The sequence below is a fragment of the Pelodiscus sinensis genome, chromosome 7, assembly GCF_049634645.1.
Source record: "Pelodiscus sinensis isolate JC-2024 chromosome 7, ASM4963464v1, whole genome shotgun sequence".
NCBI lineage: Eukaryota > Metazoa > Chordata > Testudines > Trionychidae > Pelodiscus > Pelodiscus sinensis.
This window is the reverse complement of record NC_134717.1, coordinates 73,189,049-73,209,970: the sequence shown is the minus strand read 5'-3', so window position 1 is coordinate 73,209,970 and position 20,922 is coordinate 73,189,049. Positions and strand designations below refer to the sequence as shown.

The following is a 20,922-nucleotide window of genomic DNA, read 5'->3' as shown; positions in this document are numbered from 1 at the left end:
CAGGGCCGGAGGCCGCGCTCAGGCCCCGGAGGCCGAACCCAGAGGCAGGCCCGCAATGTGCCTCCGAGAAGTTTTAAAATCCCGGGCCGTGACGTCACTTCACACCCGGGCATCCTCCCCGCCCATGTGCAACGCTGCACATGGGCAGCAGCAGCCCGTGAGGAGGAACCGCGCACAGCAGGGATGGGCCAAAGCCCTCTGCCCGCAGAGCCGGGGGAGAGACCCAGCTCCACATATTGGTGGAGCAGGGCCACTGGCTCTGTAACTCGCTGGCACTTCCGGGTTGAGGGGCGCGGGGCCTGATTTGATGGAATCGGTCGGATCGGCCTAAGGCTGGCCCTGCTGGCAGCCACCAGGCACGCTGAGGCCCGGTATTTTTTCCCCACAGCCCGCTATTGGGCCACAGCCCATAGTTTGGGAAACGCTGCACTAGTCTGTTCCATTTCCGTGTGATCCCCAACTGATTTTTCTGTGCGTCAGTGGCTCCTGACTGAGAAAAGGTTCTCTGCCCTTGCTATAACACTTACAAAAAACCAAACCGAAACAGCTGACTAACAATGGATAAATTGTGCATCCAGATAGCATTGCTGATGGTGCTATTCACCATGAGCTTTTAGTTCCACCTGTGCCCTTAGAATGATTCCTTCTGGGAGCACCTGGGCTGCAGATATTGCATACAGTAGATATTTAATGTCTTTCTCTTGTCCTTGTGTCCAGGGCCATGGTCTCACTTTCCAGCATTTTGCCAGAGAAGAAACTAGTTTTAAATTATTTTTGTTTAAGCATCTACCAAGTGCAGCATGACTACAGTTCAGCAATACCGGGGAAGAGACAATGATGTTTCCCAGTGAAAGGAAAACTTCATATTTTTTTTAAATTTTTCTCTTTACAGTTTATGAAAGTCAAAGCTCTCACCTGAGAAACTGAGCAGGCAGGCGTAGAAGTGTCTTTTCCAAAAGCTTGAGGGAGAACAAGGCTATCAGTTGCTTCCTGTCAACTGGCTGCTTTTAGGCTCCAGCCAGCCTTGCTACAAGTAATTAAAGGAGTCACAAATGCAGTAACAATCAGTAGGCAGTGTGCGTATTTTGCTATAGCAAAACCCTGCAGAAACATTTTAACGTTCACTTCAGGCATAAGCTCAGAGGAGGGTAAAACAGTAGCAGTGGGAGTAAAAGGGAAGGCTTAGATAAAGTAATAGAGCCTGGCTACTTTGTGAACTTTGTAGGAAATGCCTTTTGTTTTGTTCTTATGAATAAATATGCATGGCTCATGCAAGCTAGCTCCCCTTGCTCAGTTACCTTTTTACGCCTGCCACTGCTGGGGGCTCAGTGACAAATTCTGTGTGTCATACATTCTGATTTGCATGAAAGATTCAGCCATTTTATCCAGGCTTCTTTAGTTGTTTTTCAGCTCATTCCAGCTGCTGATGCAGCATTCACTAAAGCTTCAAGCCATTTCTATGGGTTTTGAGTGATGTTCTTGAACACTCTGAACGCAGTGAAGCTGTATACTGCTGTACCTCATCATAAAAGAGCTGCCACACAGAGTTGTGTACCTGTAGGCTCAAGTGCGATTTAACTTGCATGCGATGCAGCATAAGGGTCATTATGGGTCTGAATACATTGAAACATAAACCTGAGCTTGAGCCTGCGCACTCTAGTCTACCTCTGCCCCTGCATCTGTGCTGCAGTTATACTAAACTGGTGCTCATGCTCAGAGTCCTGAGACCCATCAGGACTGAAGGTCTCAGGTTGCATTAAGCCAAGCCCCTCCGGTCTGAGCACTATCACTTTGCAGTATAGACATTGCTCCACTTGACTTGGAGCCTGGGAGTCAGCCTGAAGTATCTCACAACTTCCTTAGTCCTCTATAACCCAACCATCTGCAAGCCACTCCATGAGAAACAGTAGTCACTCCTTCCCCTACAGCCCCTTTGCAAACAGCAGCAGCAGCTCAGGTTAACATTAATCCAGTCATGTCTGATCACCTGTCTGCAAACGTGCTGTTGGCAAGCCTCATGGGTTTGAAATGGAGCTGCTTCCTGGTAGTCTTAGGGTAAGCAGTAGGGAAGCAAAGCCTTATTGTAGGAAACATTTGTCCCTAGATTTTTACTTTTTTCCTTCACTCTGTCTCAAGATTAAGAGAAGCTAATTGCTTCTTAGACCCACATAAAGCCCAATATCCACATAGGAATTTCCATTGATGTCATAAAGAGAAATGAGCAAAGATTGGGCATAAATAATGACCCTTGTCTGAAAAGCAAATAAGGATACTTATGCTTTGAATTTTTGAGGGGAGTGGGGGAGGCAAATAGAACAGTCATTTAATGCAACTGAATTAAGCCTTCTAGTAACAATTAAGCAGAGGGTAACTATGACAGTGCGGAGTAGCAAGTAAGTGTCTATTCAGGCATTTTATTAATATCATGACAAAAGGTCAGATTCTGATACCTTATGCTAAGTAGTAGGTTACTTCACAAGCAGTCTCTTTGAGGTCAGTAGAACTACTTGTGACTCCAGGGTATTGGATTCTAGTCCAGAATAGAAAATAAGGGACTGATCCAGAATCCACTGAAGTTAGGTGAAAGACTAGTTGACATTAGTGAACTTTAGGTCAGGTCTCAAATATCTACAATAAATGACCACGATCAAGGAATAAAGCACTAGGACAAATAAAAGAGGCTTGATCTTGGTGGGACTTGAATAAGAACTGCAGGATTGGGCCCAAAGTGCATATGGAGGGAGGCTGTTGCCACAGAGATGTGAGTATAAACAAATGAGAAACTCGTGGCTTGCAAAGCAGCAAACATTAGAGATTTTAGAATGTAGCTTTTCATTTTGCGGGGTGGGGTGAGGAGAAATTGGTTTTTGAAATTCAGATGCGGGACGTTAAAACGATCTAGAATTTGTTTTTAAATAGAACATTCAAATGGCTGTGATAGCCACTCAAATGTAAATCTCTGCTTTCTGCTGCACATTGCCATAACAGATGTGGAAGAGTCATACCTCTCCTGAAGGATGGATGGGTTCTATGACAAAAACAGAGAAAAACAATTTGGCGTCAACCACAACTTTTCATATGCAAAAAATTATTCCAATCAGCCACAGAAAAGTGGCTGATAAAGGAGGAGAGTTGGCCTGGACCCCTGGATAACCATGACTATATACAGGCAGTCCCCGGGTTACATGGATCCGACTTACATCGGATCCCTACTTACAAATGGGGTGAGGCAACCCCGCACTAGCTGCTTCCCCCCAGCAGACCAGGGAGACGCGAAGCTAGGGCCCCCCCCCCCAGCAGACCAGGGAGACGCGAAGCTAGCGCCCCCCCCCCAGCAGACCAGGGAGACGCGAAGCTAGCGCCCCCCCCCCAGCAGACCAGGGAGACGCGGAGCGGCTTTTCTCAGCAGACACCTCAGCTTGAGAATAAAGGACTGAGGGAAGTGAGGTGTGGGAGAATAAAACTGAGCTCTGGAGAAATGTTTGGCTTGAGTTTCCCCTACAATATGTACCAGTTCCGACTTACGTACAAATTCAACTTAAGAACAAACCTACAGTCCCTATCTTGTAGGTAACCCGGGGACTGCATGTATATGACAAATGTAAGAACAGAGCATTTTTCCAGACTCCAAGTAGTTTACCAATGAAAAATACCAACATATTATGTATTAAACACCAATTTATATTTGATTTTACAGATCTTTCAAATAACAGACAAATACAATGTTTTTTTTTTAATTTGTAAAAAGCAGTACTACCTGAATATATATGATATGTAAGAATCACAGAATTCTAGGACTGGAAGGGACCTCGAGAGGTCATCGAGTCCAGTCCCCTGCCCTCATGGCAGGACCAAATACTGTCTAGATAATCACAAATAGAGCTTCTATATGTATATGTTAGACTGTGTCTGGGTGTCTGTTCAGGAACTCCTCCTAAACCGTAACAACTAGACTCCCACATTTGCTATGCAGCTTCCTCTTACCCTAACTTAAACCCAGGTCAGGATTTGGTTGTGCCTGGAAAATGGGAAGTGGTGAGAATGGGACTATTTTCCATACAATGGAAAAGTAAAGGACAGAGAGAGGAGGAATGCAAAAGAGAGGTGCACAGAGAGGGAAGGGATGATACTGAGAGTGGCCACTGGGGGCAGCTGCAAAAGAGTGGACCACAGGGCTTGGGCTCTGCCAGCACACCAGCAAGGAGCCCCCTTGACCCAAACCTGGAACCTGCTCCCTCATGGAGAGCCTGCAGACCATGGGGGAGCACTGGAGGAGGGGTAACCCCCAGAGCCACCCCTCCCCAACAGCTGCAGTCTGGGGGAGCCGCAGAGCCTGGCCCCCTCCCAGAAAGCCTGCAGGCTGTATGTGTGGGGGTGTGCTGAAGGTCAACAGCAGCCCCCAGGAACCTCCCCCCCCCCGACAGTCTGCAGTTTGGTCCTTCCAAGGCAGCCTGCAGGCCGTGTGGTGGTCAGCTGGAGGGGACGGCAGCCATTGGAGCATTGCCCACCACCCAGACAGTCTGCAGGCCGTGGGGGGGGCGGGCAGCAGCCTCTGGAGCCTGGTCCCTCTCAGACAGCCTGCTGTGGGGGGGTAGGACTGGGGAGGGTGCCCCAGCCCCCTGGGAGAAGTCACCACCAGAGCAGTCCCACTCTTCCTGCCACAGGTGGTCCCAGTAAGCCGCCTTACCTCCAAGCTCCCTGTCTTCAGCCCCATTCTCTGAGTCCTGCAACTCCTACCTGCCTTGACTTCAGCACCTGTTCCCCCTGCCCTGAGCCCCCCCATCTCCTTCCCTCTGCCCTGAGCTCCCTCCCACACCTCCCAATCCTCTGTCCTCAGCCACCTACCCTCTGCCCTTCCTTCCTCCTGAACTCTCATTCCAGCCTTCATTTTCCTTCATTTTCGAAAAATACAGTAACTGAAATAAAGCATGTACATTTTTCATTTATTTAAAACATATTTCTTCAATTACAGACTGGAGCAATGCTGGGTATATCTGCTAGAGAGAGAGAGAGCTTTATAGAGTTGTGCAGAAAACTTCTGTCAGGCATGTCCACACTACAAGTGTATTTTTGCGCAAGAAAAAGTACAGTAGATTGTCAGAAGACAGGGTTTTTTGTGCAAGAGTTATTCCTCTTTCTATGACCAATAAGCCTTTTTGTGCAAGAGCTCTTGCACAAAAAGGCATGTGTGGACGGACAAAAAAAAAGCACAGGTGCTCTGATGGCCATTCTGTGAATGGCCATTAGAGCTTTCTTGCACAAGAGCATCTATGGCAGTGTGGATGTACTCTTGCGCAAGAACGTTTTGTGGAAGATCTCTTCCGCAAAAAGTTCTTGCGCAAGAAGCCTGCAGTGTAGATGTAGCCTAAGAGTGTTTGTTTTCATTGCAGACCATGATGTGTGAACTTCCTGTTGTTTCTTCTAACATTAGCTACTCTAAAAACAACAGAATGGACTCATACAACCACATGTGAATGGCAGGCATCTTGTTACTATGGATTTAATCTTCAATTTATTTTTTTCAACCTAGATTTGATGTTTTAAGAAGCAAATACTGACTGGCTAAAATGCCGCATTGTCTTGACAAAAGTAATCTTGAGCTATTGAGCAAAGCCTTGAAAGTATGAGGTGAACTGCTGCTGGTTATTTGGGATTAATAAAAAAATAGTTTTTTAAGCAGCAAGTGATTTAAATTGATTCTGTTTTCTGACAGACTAATTTTTGTCGGCATTTCAACTAGCACCTTGAGCAAGAAACTGAAGTGGAAAAAGATAAATCCTACTCTGTCTCTTCTTGGCTAGAATTTAAGCCACCAAAGTCACAGCTGGCACTGAAAGAGCAGAGGCATCAGCAGAGACCTCTTTTCTTGCAGGGCATAAATTGCACTGAGATGCCCTAGCAACACTGCTGTGGAATTGTCTTGGCTCTGTGCTTTCTGGTGTACAATGCTTTCTTTGGGTCTTTTCTATAGGTGTTAGATTTTCTATGGTCCTTGTAGCTGTGGATTGGTCTTGATTTTTCATAGCTCCTTTGTTTTTAGGTCTGAAACTATTATGCTGTTGTCTTCTGTGTTCATTTTTGGAACTGCTTTTTATATTATTTTGATCTGTTTCGTTACTGGGACCTTGTGACTTGGCAGACCCACTGTGCCGGATGCCGTGATACTGGGAATTAAATCTTCGTCTCTGGCTTGATGGCCCATTCTACCAAGAAAGGAAATGATTGATTAGGTTGCATACCTCCTTAAAAGATCTTGTTAAACATGTATAACATGGTGAATATTAATACATATATGGAGAATCAAATTCCTAATGCAGCCAATGCATTTGTTTAACCAGGGTTGTAAGAAAACATAAAAAGGCTTGATCATTGCTAGAACTCTGTTAAAAACAGCTACATCTACAAGAACATCACTACAGAGTTGGCACTGGAGCTGTTTGCAAATGTGTGTGCTGGCCAAAAGGCAATGATATATTAACTCCACAAAAACGCCAGCAGCAAAACTAAGTAGCAGTAAAAAACCTGGGCCCTGATTCTTAAAGGTATTTAGATGCCTCCCTTCCATTGATTCTAGTGGGAATGAATAATCTAAATGCCTTTGAGGATCTGGGCCTTGTTCATTTTGATTTCTGCCCCACTCCCCTGAGAATCTAACTACTATTTTTTTATAGTAAAGCATTGTATAAATAGCACAATAAGATATGCAGAAAGAAACAGAAACACATCGGCTACATCTACACTGGCACCCTTTTCCGGAAATGCTTAAAACGGAACAGTTTTCCGTTATAAGTATTTCCGGAAAAAGCGCGTCTACATTGGCAGGATGCTTTTCCGGAAAAGCACATTTTCCAGAAAAGTGTCCGTGGCCAATGTAGACGCGCTTTTCCGGAAAAAAGCCCCGATCGTCATTTTCGCGATCGGGGCTTTTTTGCAGAAAAGACTACTGTGCTGTCTACACTGGCCCTTTTCCGGATTAGTTTTTCCGGAAAAGAACTTTTGCCCGAATGGGAACAGCATAGTTTTTCCGAAAAAACACTGACAATTTTACAGTAGATAGTCATTGCTTTTCCGGAAAAGCAAGCGGCCAGTGTAGACAGCTGGCAAGGTATTCCGGAAAAGCGGCTGCTTTTCCAGAATAAGTGGCCCAGTGTAGACACAGCCATCCTGGTTTCCATAAAGAAAGAAAAGAGTCAAGAATCCAGATGGAGGGGAGACATGCCCATTTTATTTACCCCTTACAGAGAGTAAGGTTTTATCAGTCATAGAAAGTGGTTATCTATTTACCATATCAGTCCCATTTATACACTGACGCTCCTTATTTTCTCGTTATAAAGCTGTTTCATCTTGTAATCCCGGTCAGGCAAAACTCAGCCTGACTTCTTCACTGAAGTAAGCATTACAAGACAAAGACATTGCAGGGTGCTCCTGTATTCACACAGATGTAAATATACCACAAATAGTAAGCAGAACTACTGAGTTTGTGAAGTAATAAAATGCTCTTGAAATCAGGCAGATTTCTAATTTCAAGAACTACCAAATCCTGATGGCATAAGCTGATCATTTACCACTAGTCAGGAGCAAATATTTTCTCATAGCATAACGAAGGACAATCAGGTACCTCACAGGGTATTAAAAATCCTTGCTCTTGAAGCAACTGGTATTGGTCCCATGGTATTGATCTGTTCCTAACATTGCAAGTCCTACCTTCCTCCATCACATACATTCTACACAGTCCACAAAGTTGGAAAACACCTACTAGTTCATTTTGTCCATTCCTCTGTCAAAGACGAATTGCACATATATTGCAGAGTGATATTTAATTTTGTGCTGTTCACTTGTAATATTGCAGATTTTCTCATGAGTTTGTGATTGTTGAATTTCAGTATAGTTCCTATCTAGTTTCTCACCTGTTTATTTGTTGGGGTTACTTGGGTTGATAATTCTGTGGTATTGGAGATAAGATGACTTGGCATTTTAACATTGGCCGTTTTATTACCAAAGTTCTTGATGTGACTAGCGGATTTTCGGGAGTGTGGACTTTGCTTGCCAGTTGCCACATGCGAAGTCACTGCCAGCAGCACTGAATTGCATGGTGTTCTTGAGGAGTAACTGTTCTTTGGATGAGAAACTACAAAACAAAACCACTCAGTGTTACCAGATACATCATTCTTACCAAATCACAAGCCCAGATTCTTCTCTCAGATACACCAGACTTCACTGGAGTCATTTCAGAATCAGCTCCATAGCCTTTTTATGCCGTGACATGGGCTTGTTCCACAAGATAATTTTGGAGATGAGGAGCCAATCCTGCTACAACCCACCTGTTGGAGTTACCCCGGCATAGGCACCAACTTTCAAAACCTCCAGCTCTGCCTCAGGCCCTGCCTCTACTCCACCTCTTCCTGCCCAGTTCCACCCCCTCCCCTAAGCACGCCACAACCTCAGTCCTTCCCCTTCCCTCCTGAGCCTCCTGAACATCGCGAAACAGCTGATCATGGTGGGTGGGAGGCACTGATCTGTGGGGCCAGATGGTGGGTGGGAAGCACTAGGGAGAGGGAGGAGGGCTGATAGCTATTTTTTCCCCATGGGTACTCCAGCCCTATCCTGAAGAAGAGCACTATCTTAAAGAAGTTCAGCAATTTCAAAACCCTTAAAAAAGAGGTAAATATTTAGGAGAGGCTGCTCCTCAGGATGCAATAAAAACATGAGGGCATACCACATTGGGTAGGCCTGGATTATACTGTTTTGTAGGGTTTTTATCTCTGTGTCACTAAAACCCAACAGGCCAAATTCCTTTTTATGGATCCTGTCCTACAAAGTGCTAAGTACTCTCTACTCCCATCAGCTTCACTACTCAGCCCCTCTCCCCACCCCCCTCCGGTTCTCCTCCCTGAATTTGGGCATGTGCCTAATTTGCCGAGGTGACAATCCTGTGCTGGTGGTGCCCATTTACACCTTGGACTAAATTTGTCTGGAAACTGAAGTGAATTTCATGCTGATAAAAGACTGCTGAAATGGAGATTTCAGTCTTTCTACAGAAGAGGTATAGCAGGGGTAATAGCCATGCAAGCTTCCCTCTTATGTCCCAATAATGTGCCTCTAATCGGACTTGCAAAGGCCATCTTTAGGATAATCCAGTCTCCAAGGCTCATTCAATATTTAGCCTATGGACCCAAAGGCCTGACTGTGATATGGACACTTGTCAACTACTACCTTATGGAGACCACAAACTCATCTCATATATGCCACTGGAAAACAACCTGAGTAATTACCTCTGTTCAGTCTCAACATGCTTCTGTTGATATTGAACAGAGATGGGGTGAGAGCCCATCCTTGCAGCAGCACGATGAGGTACCATCCCATTCGAGCAGTGGAATCTCAACCATTACAGGTTTGGGCTTAAATGCATTAAAACCAACTCTTCAGTTCTGGAGTCCTACACTTCCATAGGTTATAAAGTGGGCTGCTCACTTTTTAACAGAAAATACATGTTTTCCTTCAGGAAAGCGTAACTAAAATAGCGCAATGAAGATGTGTTACATTTGAATGAGATGATCACGTTTATAGAAATGATTACGGTTTGCAGAAATAGTGTCTGGAAAAACTTTAAAATCCCACTGTTCATCACCCAAAGATGAACATAATTCCTGTTGCTTTCATTTCCCACTAACGGCTGCCCGCCACTGTCAGACTGTGCAGCTTGCCCTTGCTGGCAGCTCAAACCCCTCACGTTCCTTACACTGCACATCTTTGTATTAGCTGTTCCTATAATAAGGCCCCAATTTAGCAAGACATTTCAGCATATACGTAGCTATAAGCACATCTTTAGTACAGGTTGAACCTCTTTGGTCCAGGACTCTCTGTCTGATAACATCCTTGGTCTGGCAGGACCATGGATGTGCTGGACCTGAGAGTCATGGTCCAGAAAGCCACGGCTCATGAGTGCAGGGGCTGGTACAATGGATTTTGTTTTTCTTTTCAGGTGGAAGATTGAGAGAAAGGGAGAAGCAACTGCTTGTTTGTTTTTTAAACAGACTAAGGCTTTTACAATATAATGAGGATAAGAAAGATCAAATTTTGCATCGAGGGAACACAAGTTTTGCAGTAGACAGTCAATGTGAGCATCTCAGTAAGTGTGCAGGACAGGTGTAAAATACCTTTTGCCAAATTTATCTCCTGCAAAAATACAATACAAATCTTCTGAAAACACAGAGTTCAGTACTCTGATGCCAGAGGTGAATCTCACCCCATGATATCATAGTAGTGCAGAAAAGTGAAACAGTTGCTACATTCACACAACACTTATTTTGAAAATAACCAGAACTTACTTTCTCCGCAGAATTGAATTTGGGTCTTTAGCTCTTCTATGTCACAGGAGAACCGGGCAGACCTACCCAGCTCTTCATCGTACTTGCGTTCACTCACAAAGTGCTACAAAAATACATAGACATTAACCCTGGCTACAATTCTAATGTATCCTACTTCATTATATGGATGGTGAAGAAATCATCCTAATGTTAATTATCCCAAGGTCACCGTAAGGCCTCAGCTGTTTGTCCGTGCTACAGTAGATTTTGTTTTTCTTTTCAGGTGGAAGATTGAGAGAAGGGGAGAAGCAACTATTTTTTTTAACATATTAAGGCTTGTACAATATAATGAGACTAAGAAAGATCAAATTTTGCATCAAGGGAACACAAGTTTTGCAGTAGACAGTCGATGTGAACATCTCAGTAAATGTGCAGGACAGGTGTAAAGCACTGTAAGGCCTCAGCTGTTTGTCCTACTCAGGCTCTCTGCACAGAATCTGAGCAGATAAAAGAAAGAGTAGTTTACCATCCTTTATTATGCACTGGCAGTCAAGGGACCGTAACACAGGTGTAAATAACATGGCACAATACTTTCAGGCCCTTTTTAAATGCCAGAGGAGTATAAAGGCACCTGACTATAAATGGAATCAGGCCCCAAGTGGCCTGATGATTAAGTGTCTCAGCTGCCTTTGATTTCAAAGGGAAGATTTTGCTAACTCTGGGGGTGTGTCTAGACTACACTTCTCTTCAACAGAGAGATGTAGTTTAGGCATGTCGAAATTGCTAATAAAGCCGGGATTTAAATATCCCGTGCTTCATTAGCATAAACATGTCTGCCGCTTTTTTTTTTTTTTTTTTTTTTTAAGAAATGGAGCTTTTTCTAACCCTCTCCCCCCGGCAGTCTAGACGCGGATCTGTTGAAAATAAACCCTTTGTCGACAGATCCTGTAAACCTCATTTTTTGAGGAATACAAGATCTGTCGATAAAGGGTTTATTTTCAACACAGCCATGCCTAGACTGCCATTTTTTTTTCAAAAAAGCTCCATTTTGAAAAAAAAACCGGTGGCCATGTTTATGCTAATGAAGCGTGGGATATTTAAATCCCTGCTTCATTAGCAATTTCGACGTGCTTGATTTGCATCTCTCTGTCGACAGAAGGATGCAGTCTAGACGTAGCTGGTATGTCTACATTGCACCGCTATTTCGGGCTACTGAAAGTATCCCGAAATAGCTACCCCGTGTCTACACAAGCCTCCCGTTATTTCTAAATATTTTTTGAAATAACAGGCACGCTATTTCACCATCCCGGTAAACCTTGTTGCACAAGGGTTAAGAGGTGGCTCGAAATAGCACATTATTTCAAAATTTGGCACTGCGTAGATGCACCAAATTTCAAAATGAGCTATTTGGAAATAGATTCGAGATAAGATATGCAATTTGTGTAGTGCAAATTGTGTATCTTATTTCAGGTTTAGGGTGCTGTGTAGACGCACCCTCACTTGCAGAACCTGGTGGAAGCCTTTTGGGAGCTTTGCTTCCTCCCCTCTGACAGGTAACAAAGAGTAGAAATAAGTCCTGTAGCCTCTTCCCTGAGAGCTCTGACATGGGGTTCTACAGAGATCTGACTTGTAGCCTCCACGAGGGGAGAGAGAGAGGGAGAGGAGCAAAGTCTTTTGGTGTGCTACAGTCATACACCAGCAGTACACTTCAAGGTATGGTTACAATCCAAAAAGTCTCAGCAGCAACTATCCAGTAATCATTATTGGAGGGACAGTGTCTTTACTGGTGTCAAGTCACCCTCACTGTCAGTTTTTGTGACCAGGCATTCTCAGGGAAGTTGTCACTTCAGTTTGAGTTGGCGTGCTGCAGAAGACAATACAAGAAGTAATTGACTGGTGGATCAATTTGAAATTTGGGAAAGGAGCTCGTATCATGCTGCCACTGTGCAGAGGTTTTTGTTATTTGCTTACAGGCTTAATATTGGCAGCAGGTAATTGGGACTAATTATTCTGGAATGCAGGCAGAGCAGAAGCCCCATATATGCCATTTAGTAGGATGCAGCTTAGACCTTCTCCATACTACAGGCGGAATCTCCCAAATTCAGGAATCTCTAGTCCGGCAGCATCCATGGTCCAGCAGGATGGACCAAAGAGCTCCAGAGGTGGGAGCAGGAGCCAGCTGAGAAAACGCAGGGCTGGGGAGTCCTGGCTGGGCCAGCAGTGGCTGGACAGGGTGGCAGCTGGAGGAGTCCTCACCCCCGGCCAAGGAGCCCCTGGCGTCAGCTGGGCCAAGTGGCCAGGGAACCCCAGCTGCAGTGGGGCTTCCGGTGGCAGTTGGCCAATCTGAGGATCCCCTCTCCCAAGGCAGCTGGGCTGGCGGTTGATGGTTGGCCCTGGCTTGGAACCTCAGGATACTCCTGTTGGCAGCGGGGCTGGATAGGGCAGCCCCGGCTGTGGAACCTGTGGCTGAAGTGGGGCTGGCAGAGGTGGGTGGCCCTGGTCTGGGAACCCCAGGGAGTTCCCAGCAGGAGCGGGGCTGGCCCTAGCACCAGTGTTGTGTGGCCAGGCAATCTGGCCGTGGAACCCCCGGTGGCAGTGGGGCTGATGGCAGCAGGATGGCCTCAGCTTGAACGTTGAGAACACCATGGCCAGGCTGTCCCGGCCAGGAGACCTTGGGGCAGTGTGCGAGCAGCAGGATGGGAAGCCTGTGCCAGGGCAGTGTTTGCAGGGCCAACAGCAGGGCAGGGAGCCCAGGAACAGAGCAGCCAAAAGAGAAGCATTGACCTCCCCTGGTCCAGCAAATTCCCTGGTTCAGGACAGAGCAGGTACCGAGGATGCTGGATCAGGTAGGTCCAACCTGTAGTTCCTATTTATTGGCCAAAGGTACTGAGGATGGCCCTGAGCAGGTCTCCTCTCTGCCACACCCACTAATTGTCAGGTCCTAAGCACTTAAAGCACTGAAGAGGGACACAAGTTACATTGGAAAGAGAGCGCACGTTCAAATGGAAGTAGCTTGGCAGACTAACCTTAATTTCAGCCCTGAGTTCAGCCAGTTGTGTCTCAGCCATTTGACTAGCTAAGTCTGTCAGTCTCTTTAGCTCCTCAGCTCTTTTCTGACGAGCAGTCAAGATTTCCACTGCCAAGAAAAAGATAATCAATTAGTGCTAGGAACATAATCACTTTTTAATTCATTACTGTCTGTACCTTAACACTGTGTGAAGTGTTGTCACTGTATGATCCCAGGACATTAGAGAGGTAAGGTGGTTGAGGTAATATCTTTTACTGAACCAACTTCTCCTCATGAGAGAGACAAACTTGTGAATTTACATAGAGCTCTTCCTTCAGTCCGGAAAGAAGAGCTCTGTGCAGCTGGAAAGCTTGGAAAAAGTATTCTCTTGCTAGCTTACTGCAGAATAACTTCCCTGGGTAGATAACTTCCCTACGTGCCAAGGTCACTCAGGATATCTGTGGCAAAGGCGGCATGGAAACTAGGGGATAGCTAGTGTAAATTGTCAGAGCTCCATTGAAGGCAACCAACTCTGACAGTTTACGTCACCCACCATGTCTTCATACATAAATGTTGTACATCAATATTGGAAAACATGCAATATGCTAAGCTACCAATATATTAGAACACATTTCCATCCATATAATCTCTTCAGCACCAATTAATCCAAATAATGGATTTCATTTAAATAACTAATGTTAAGAATTAGAAATGGATACTTTGTTCTGAAAGAATTCTGTTAATATATAGTTTTGTCTAACTTATAAGAGTTCTGATTTTGTTTTCAAGTACAGATTATGCTCTTAAACTGTTTATTTAATGAAGCAATATTTCATTTATGTAGCAAAATAATATTTTAACTGCATACAGATTTTTATGAAAATATTAAATATATAAAATCCACATTGTGACAGACCCCAAATGCTTTATGAAATGGACTCATGAACATGAATATGCTTGACTTGAAGATGCTTGGGACAAACTGTCTCATATAACCTATCACTTTTAATGTCTTGATCCGCTGGGTCTGTATATCTGATTTTGGTGCATGTATCATTCTTGTGTGTAAAACTAGATATATGGAGTATGGAGTGGTTTACGGTTTTAAATGTGCAAATGGAAGCCATCAAGAGTGTTACCCTTAATGTCTAGATCACCAACTATAAACAATCTCCTTTGTCCTCTGCAATGGTTGGTCTGAGGAAGTCACATGTCCACCTCAACTGGTAGGGGCTGACCGACTAATGGAAGGGTGGAATGTAGAAACAGAATTCCCACCCAAATTGGAATTTATAAAACAAAAGGAAGCTTAGCAGGTTTTTTGTCTTTGGCGTGGCACACCCATGGGAATGATCCAAAGATGCCAGGGAGAGGGAGTCCCTGGTTTGAAGGTGGAAAAGGAACAGTTTAGGGCAGTGGTCTCCAACCCTTTTACACCCAAGATCACTTTTTAAATCTCAGAACAGGCAAAGATCTACCGCCCCGCCCCTTCCTTGAAGCCCCGCCCTCTCTATTCTCCTCCTGTCCATCACTTGCTATCCCCAGCCCTTACTTACACACTCTGATAAACAGTTTATTTTTAAATTATGCGATACATACAATTAAAATCAGGTGTTTATAGTTATGAAAGAAATGGTCTGGTTTTTATTCATGCTATTTAAATCTAAAATGAAGCATTTAGAATTATACATTTTGTGGGGACAGAGTTCTGCGGCTAGGGGCAGGGAGAGGGAACAGGGTGCTGGGAGGGCAGAGAAACCAGCCCATGCCTACCCCGGGGCCGACCCCACGCAGCGCAGGGAAGCCCCGAACGCGCCTGCCCAGGGCCGACCCCCCCACCCGCGCAGGGAAACCCCGTGCGCGCGCCTACCCCAGGGCCAACTGCTCCCCCCCCGTGCAGGGAAGTCCGCGCACGCCTGCCCAGGGGGCCGAACCCCCCCCCCCCGGCGCAGGGAAGCCCCGCACGCACTTGTCCCGGTGCCAAACCCTCCCCCCCCCCCCCCGTGCAGGGAAGTCCGCGCACGCCTGCCCAGGGGGCCGAACCCCCCCCCCCCGGCGCAGGGAAGCCCCGCACGCACTTGTCCCGGTGCCAAACCCTCCCCCCCCCCGTGCAGGGAAGCCCCGTGCGTGCTTGCCCCGGCGCCAACCTCCCCGCGCAGGGAAGCCCCACGTGCACGCCTGCCCTGGAGCCAGCCCCCCCCCCCCCCCCGCGCGCCAGGAAACCCCCTGCACACCTCCCGTGGGGCTGACTCACCCCTCCTTGAGGTAAGTAGTGGGGCTTCTCGGGGGTGGGAGGGAAATGGGGGTGGGGCAGACAGGACGCCTCACGAGTGACTGTTCAAGGCCTCGCGAGCGACCAGTAGCTCGCGATCGACCTGTTGGTGACCACGGGTTTAGGGTGAGTTTGTAATTAGTTTGTACTGAGACTTTAGTGTTAGAATTAGCTAAGTGTTTTGTGTTATTTTAAGGTTTGGAATCTACTTTGCTCTGCCTGTTCTCACTTATTACCACTTACTGCCTACTGCTTGTACTTAATGAAAACACTTTTATTTACTATCAGGCCCAGTGTAAAAAACTGTTACCTGGTGGAGGCAACCAGTGTGTACATGCCCCCTTTCATTCTTAAAAGGGGGCTTACCTACATAATTCAATTGGGGTTCTGATCCCATTTGGGGAGTGGTATCCCTGGAAGCTGGGCCCCAAATTGCATTTTCCTTGGACCTGGAGCATTTCAGTGACTGTGTTGCTTCTCAGGGGGGCAATGATCTTAGTTCTGTGCTTTGGCTGGCAGAGATCAACAAAGTTGACCTAGCAGGATCCAGCAGTGAGAAGCCCTAGAAAGCAGGAAGGTGAGTGGCAGTGGCCTTCTCAGCACTCCGGGAGGCACCCCCCAAGTGGTCTTTTGTGACCACACCTCCCCAAGGGGTCTTCTCTGACCGCACACCGTCACACACATATTGTGTACGTTGTATAAGGAAATAATTATTTTACACTGCGTAATGTGCTGATAGACAAATTATTACGAACTACAAGAGTAATGGCCCATTCTTTCATAATACTTAGAATTAGGTCATATGACAGATAGTGGAGGACAATTAAATTCACAGTTATCTAAACACTGATGACCCATGTAATTGCTAAATCACATTTAGCAGTAGGGAAATGGTAGGACTTCTATTAATTTGAAGGGAGTAAAAATGAAAGCTACATGTTAAATAATGCTAATGCGTTCTTATTGCTAAAGCACAGCACAAGAGACCTTGGTATATAACCTTGGCTGATGTAAACTGTCAGAAGATAGAGTGAGGCCCAGACACACATTGGGACAGGGGAAGAAGTGCTGGTCCACATGGAGATGGGGAAAGTGGGTAGCAGGTTTAAAACTAATAAAAGGAAGTAGTTCTTCACTCAGCGTGTTGTCAACCTGTGGAACTCCTTGCCAGAGGAGACTGTGAAGGCTAGGACTATAATAGAGTTTAAAGAGAAGCTGGATAAATTCATGGAGGTTAGGTCCATAAAAGGCTATTAGCCAGGGGTTAAAATGGTGTCCTTGGCCTCTGTTTGTCAGAGGCTGGAGAGGGCAGGAGACAAATCGCTTGATCATTGTCTTCGGTCCACCCTCTCTGGGGCACCTGGTGCTGGCCACTGTCGGTAGACAGGATACTGGGCTAGATGGACCTTTGGTCTGACCCAGTACGGCCGTTCTTATGTTCTTATGGGTGTGTGAGTGGAGTTAGAGGGACACGTCAGAACAGAGGATTTAAGGATACATGGGGACAGGAGAAGATGTGCCTGACTGAATAAGGAGGCTGGGGTCAGAGTCTACATGGGGGACTCTCCCTAACAATCCCTCCTTGTCGCAATGCCCCCAAAAAACTATTCCATGCTTTTCCCATCCATTCCCAACAACCCTTCAATTTCATACCCAGGCTCCTTCCCAGCAATTACTTCCCTCTCCTTCAGCTCCTCTATTACCCCTGACACCTCCCGGGCTAAAGAGATAACCTCTGCGCTGTTTCCGTGGGATGCAGAAAATACTATACTGTAGTTTAAATGAATTAGTCAGAGTTCTGTATTAATCTGCATAGTAAGGAATCTATTTGTTAAAAACCATTGCCTGAATCTTTTTTGTTGTTTATATTGTTATAGATATACTTGGTGTGATTGTAGTAAGATGAAGGTCTGAAACATAAGCCCATGTATCACTGGCTGGGTATGAGGCCTGAGATCTAGACAGTAACGGTCAAGACTTTGCTAATATAAAGCAAAGTTAAACTGGGAGCAAGAAGCAGGCCCTACTCACAGAAGTTGGCAAGAACAGGGCTGATATTACAGAAACACACTTATCTAAGAGGTACCAGGCATTGGCTGGAAGCACATTCCTGAGGGGTTGTAACAGACTCTCAGGGGTAATCTGCTTTCTTTTAGATACATGAGCACGATTACAACTCTCTGCCCTTTAAAATGATGTAAAATATAGCTGTATGATGTCCTATTTCACCATGTAATGTCAGATATTCAAAGTCATGTATATAACTTTATATACTGTATATAAACCTAACAAGATCAATTTTACTGTTAGAAATGAATGCAGGGATTAAGAAAGGAAAAGGAAAAAAAGCACTCTACAAGCTGTTTCTGAATATACATAGGGGTAGATCTATCATAAGAAGGTGATGTATTTATAGCCACTTCACTTTTCAGAGCAGAATCGTGCTTTAAAAACTGAGATTCTGTGCATTCAGAGTCATTAAAAATCCCATGGACATTTTCATCAGAGAAGGGGTTTGGTTCCATGTAGAAATGTCTCAGTCTTGCAAGACTACTGCAGACAAAACTCCTATTGACATCAATGGAAATTCCACACATGGGATGCTTGCATGCCTGGATGCTTCTTCTGTAAAGTGTGTTGAGCCATTCAGAATAAAAGGTGCCATATAAATGGAGAACACTGGAGAATTAGTGACATCACCACAGCTAAATATTCTGGAAAGAATAACTTCATAACTATATGAAATTCTTCAGCCATCTTTAGATTCTGACATGCCTGCATTAATACACTAACTGAATCTATCAGGATGGAAACTTGTAAAACTTCAGTGCACAGTTCTTTTAGCCAGATCTTGTAACACACGTTCTCCCAACTTTCCCAACACACACAAGCTCTCTAGTACGTTTTCTACTTACTGGCTTCTTCTTTAACTTTATCAACTTCTGCCATTAATGACACTTCTTTGTCTATGATGCTAAAAGGAAAAAAAAATATTATATAACCCAAGATAAAACTATGATGTGAAGCAGAACTAAAATATATTTTATACTAATAAATGCTATTATACAAAAGATTTCAGAACACTGTTATTAGCAGTTTTGGAATTAACAAAAGGAAAATTAAATGAAGAGACATAGAATAACTAGAGACTAACTGAATATAGCAGCCAGCACGAACGAATCTTTAATGAAAGTTAACACATTATTAGCCAGAAACCATCCTTTTTCACTTATATAGGGACACCTGTGATCTAGCTGCACAGGTACTGTCTCGGTGCAATGGCACACAAGTCTATATTCTCACTCTAGAGCTATATCTATACTGCACCTGTTTTGCGCAATAATATGCAAATGAGGTTAAGTGAAGAATATCACCACACCTCATTTGCATAATTAATGAGCGCCTGCTTTTTGCATAAGAGGCGTTTGCACAAAAAGGAGCTGCCTATACCACTCCTTTTTGTGCAAAGCTTCCCTCTTGCGCAAGAGCAGTTCTTCCGCATTTTTTCAGGATAAGGATAACATAAGGATGCAATTTAGCGAACCAACAGCACTAGAGAGCTCCCCAATAGATGGTGCTCTTGTACCTATCCCTGATATACTTCATCAAGGAGTTCTTGTTTATTAATGGGTATCAACACTAATTTTTCAGTTTTGAAAACCCTCATTTGTTAAAAAAGTCTCAGAGGGGTAGCTGTGTTGGTCTGTAACTTTCAAAACAATAAGTAGTCCTGTTAGAGACTAACAAAAATATATATAGTATCATGAGCTTTTGTGGGCAAAACCCACTTCTTCAGATGAATCGGAGAGGAATAACAGCCAGCCTTCTCTGCATTTAACACCTCATTTTTACATAATTCATCTCATTAGCACTGGTCCTTCAATTGCCAGGTACTTCCTCCCCCCCCCCCCTTCTTTTTTTTAAATAAAATTCTGGATTTCTGTTATTTCTCTCCAGCTCATCTGATGTAGTGGATTTTTCCTTGTTCATTGGGCAGTTTAATTTTAAATCAGCTTCCGTCATTTAATTGTATTTAATGCAGATTAATAATATAGATGGATATCTTGATACCATCTTTCACAGAAGAATCCAAAACACTTACATATTTCACAAAAATTACAGTGTAGATATGCACCCATAGATATACAACCAAGTTGGAGTGGAAGGTGGCAACCAGCTAATGCACAGCACAATATAAGGAGGGGAAATTTGGGTGAATGACATCAGGCAAACTTCTCATTTCACCAAAAGGTCATGTGGGCCCTTAACATCCACATGCAACAGACTGGAGCTCAATTTTAAGTGTATCTTCAGAAAGAATTACACTGAGGCTATGTCTAGACTGTAGACCTGGGAAGAGTAGGTGCTAATTAGGCAGAAAAAGGAAAGAACAGAAAGACGACAAAAGTCAGATGGAGAGATCTGGGTAAAAACAACCTGGAAATATAGCCAATGACGACGTCCTGGAAATGCTGGAAGTGGCTAACGAGATTGGCTAAATGAGTCATGCCTACCACATAGTCAATTATTATAGAATCACAGAATACTAGAACTGGACGGGTCCTTGAGAGCAGTTTTTCCTGTAAGCTGAGCACTTATGCAGCCGCTCAGGAGAAATTCAAATACTGCTTAGCTCATTAGAAGAGCATCCACAGGGAGGTTTTGTGCTTCTGTTGGTGGTGCAGATTTGCACATGCCTTGGTAACATTGGGCACCCAATCTCCTGGCATGGTCTGATCACGTTCTCCTCCAGCGTCCAAGAGGAGAGTGCTCTGAAGTCCCCAGATGTCTGCATGTGAGAGATCAGGGCACGACATGTGATCTTCCACAAATGTGCTCGCCGGTACCAGAGGCGCCAAGGAGATAGTGACTCTCCCTATTCACCATGGCATTATCAGGAGCCCTTTCCATGGCAATGGCGTCATTCACCGTGCCACAGATATTCGCCTGCACTGAGCCTTTCTGGCCATAGGGGTGTGTCCCACTTTTCCCAGTGCCTGTCCTGGCAAGATGGAGCTTCTCTCTGGCACCTCTCTCCAAACTTGAGGAGTGGTTCTTTGGGCCATTGCAGACACCTCAGACATTCCCAGTCTCCGAGGTCTCCGTTGGTACCAAAGTCTCAGCACCGGAAGACCCGCTGTTCCTGCTCTTCGTCTGGGCATCGGCGAGCATCCACTCCTGCAGCATGGCCTCAGAAGTGACCTCCATCCCCTCCAAGCAGCAGTTGTCACAGCTGTCAGTACTGTCGATATCAGCACTGCCGGCACAGTCCCAGAGCATGCCTTTGCCACTGTCTCAGTAGCAGGCACAATGGTGCCCATGGACTCCCTGAGGCT

The 20,922-nt window shown here is 45.0% G+C and overlaps 1 protein-coding gene across 5 annotated transcripts in view; it reads right to left on the bottom strand.

Moving 5' to 3' along the window:
* Positions 1 to 1,011: 1,011 nt before the first annotated feature.
* Positions 1,012 to 20,922, bottom strand: part of SPATS2L (spermatogenesis associated serine rich 2 like) — an 87,292-nt gene continuing 67,381 nt past the window's right edge. For all 5 annotated transcript variants that reach the window (XM_075934277.1, XM_075934279.1, XM_075934278.1 and 2 more), the window contains 5 exons: positions 18,502 to 18,560; positions 13,334 to 13,443; positions 10,329 to 10,431; positions 7,908 to 8,128; positions 1,012 to 6,203 (listed from right to left, as the gene is read on the bottom strand). In XM_075934277.1, coding sequence (XP_075790392.1) covers positions 5,805 to 6,203; positions 7,908 to 8,128; positions 10,329 to 10,431; positions 13,334 to 13,443; positions 18,502 to 18,560 — 892 coding nt within the window. In that variant the 3' untranslated portion in view covers positions 1,012 to 5,804. The remainder of the gene's footprint in view (positions 6,204 to 7,907; positions 8,129 to 10,328; positions 10,432 to 13,333; positions 13,444 to 18,501; positions 18,561 to 20,922) is intronic.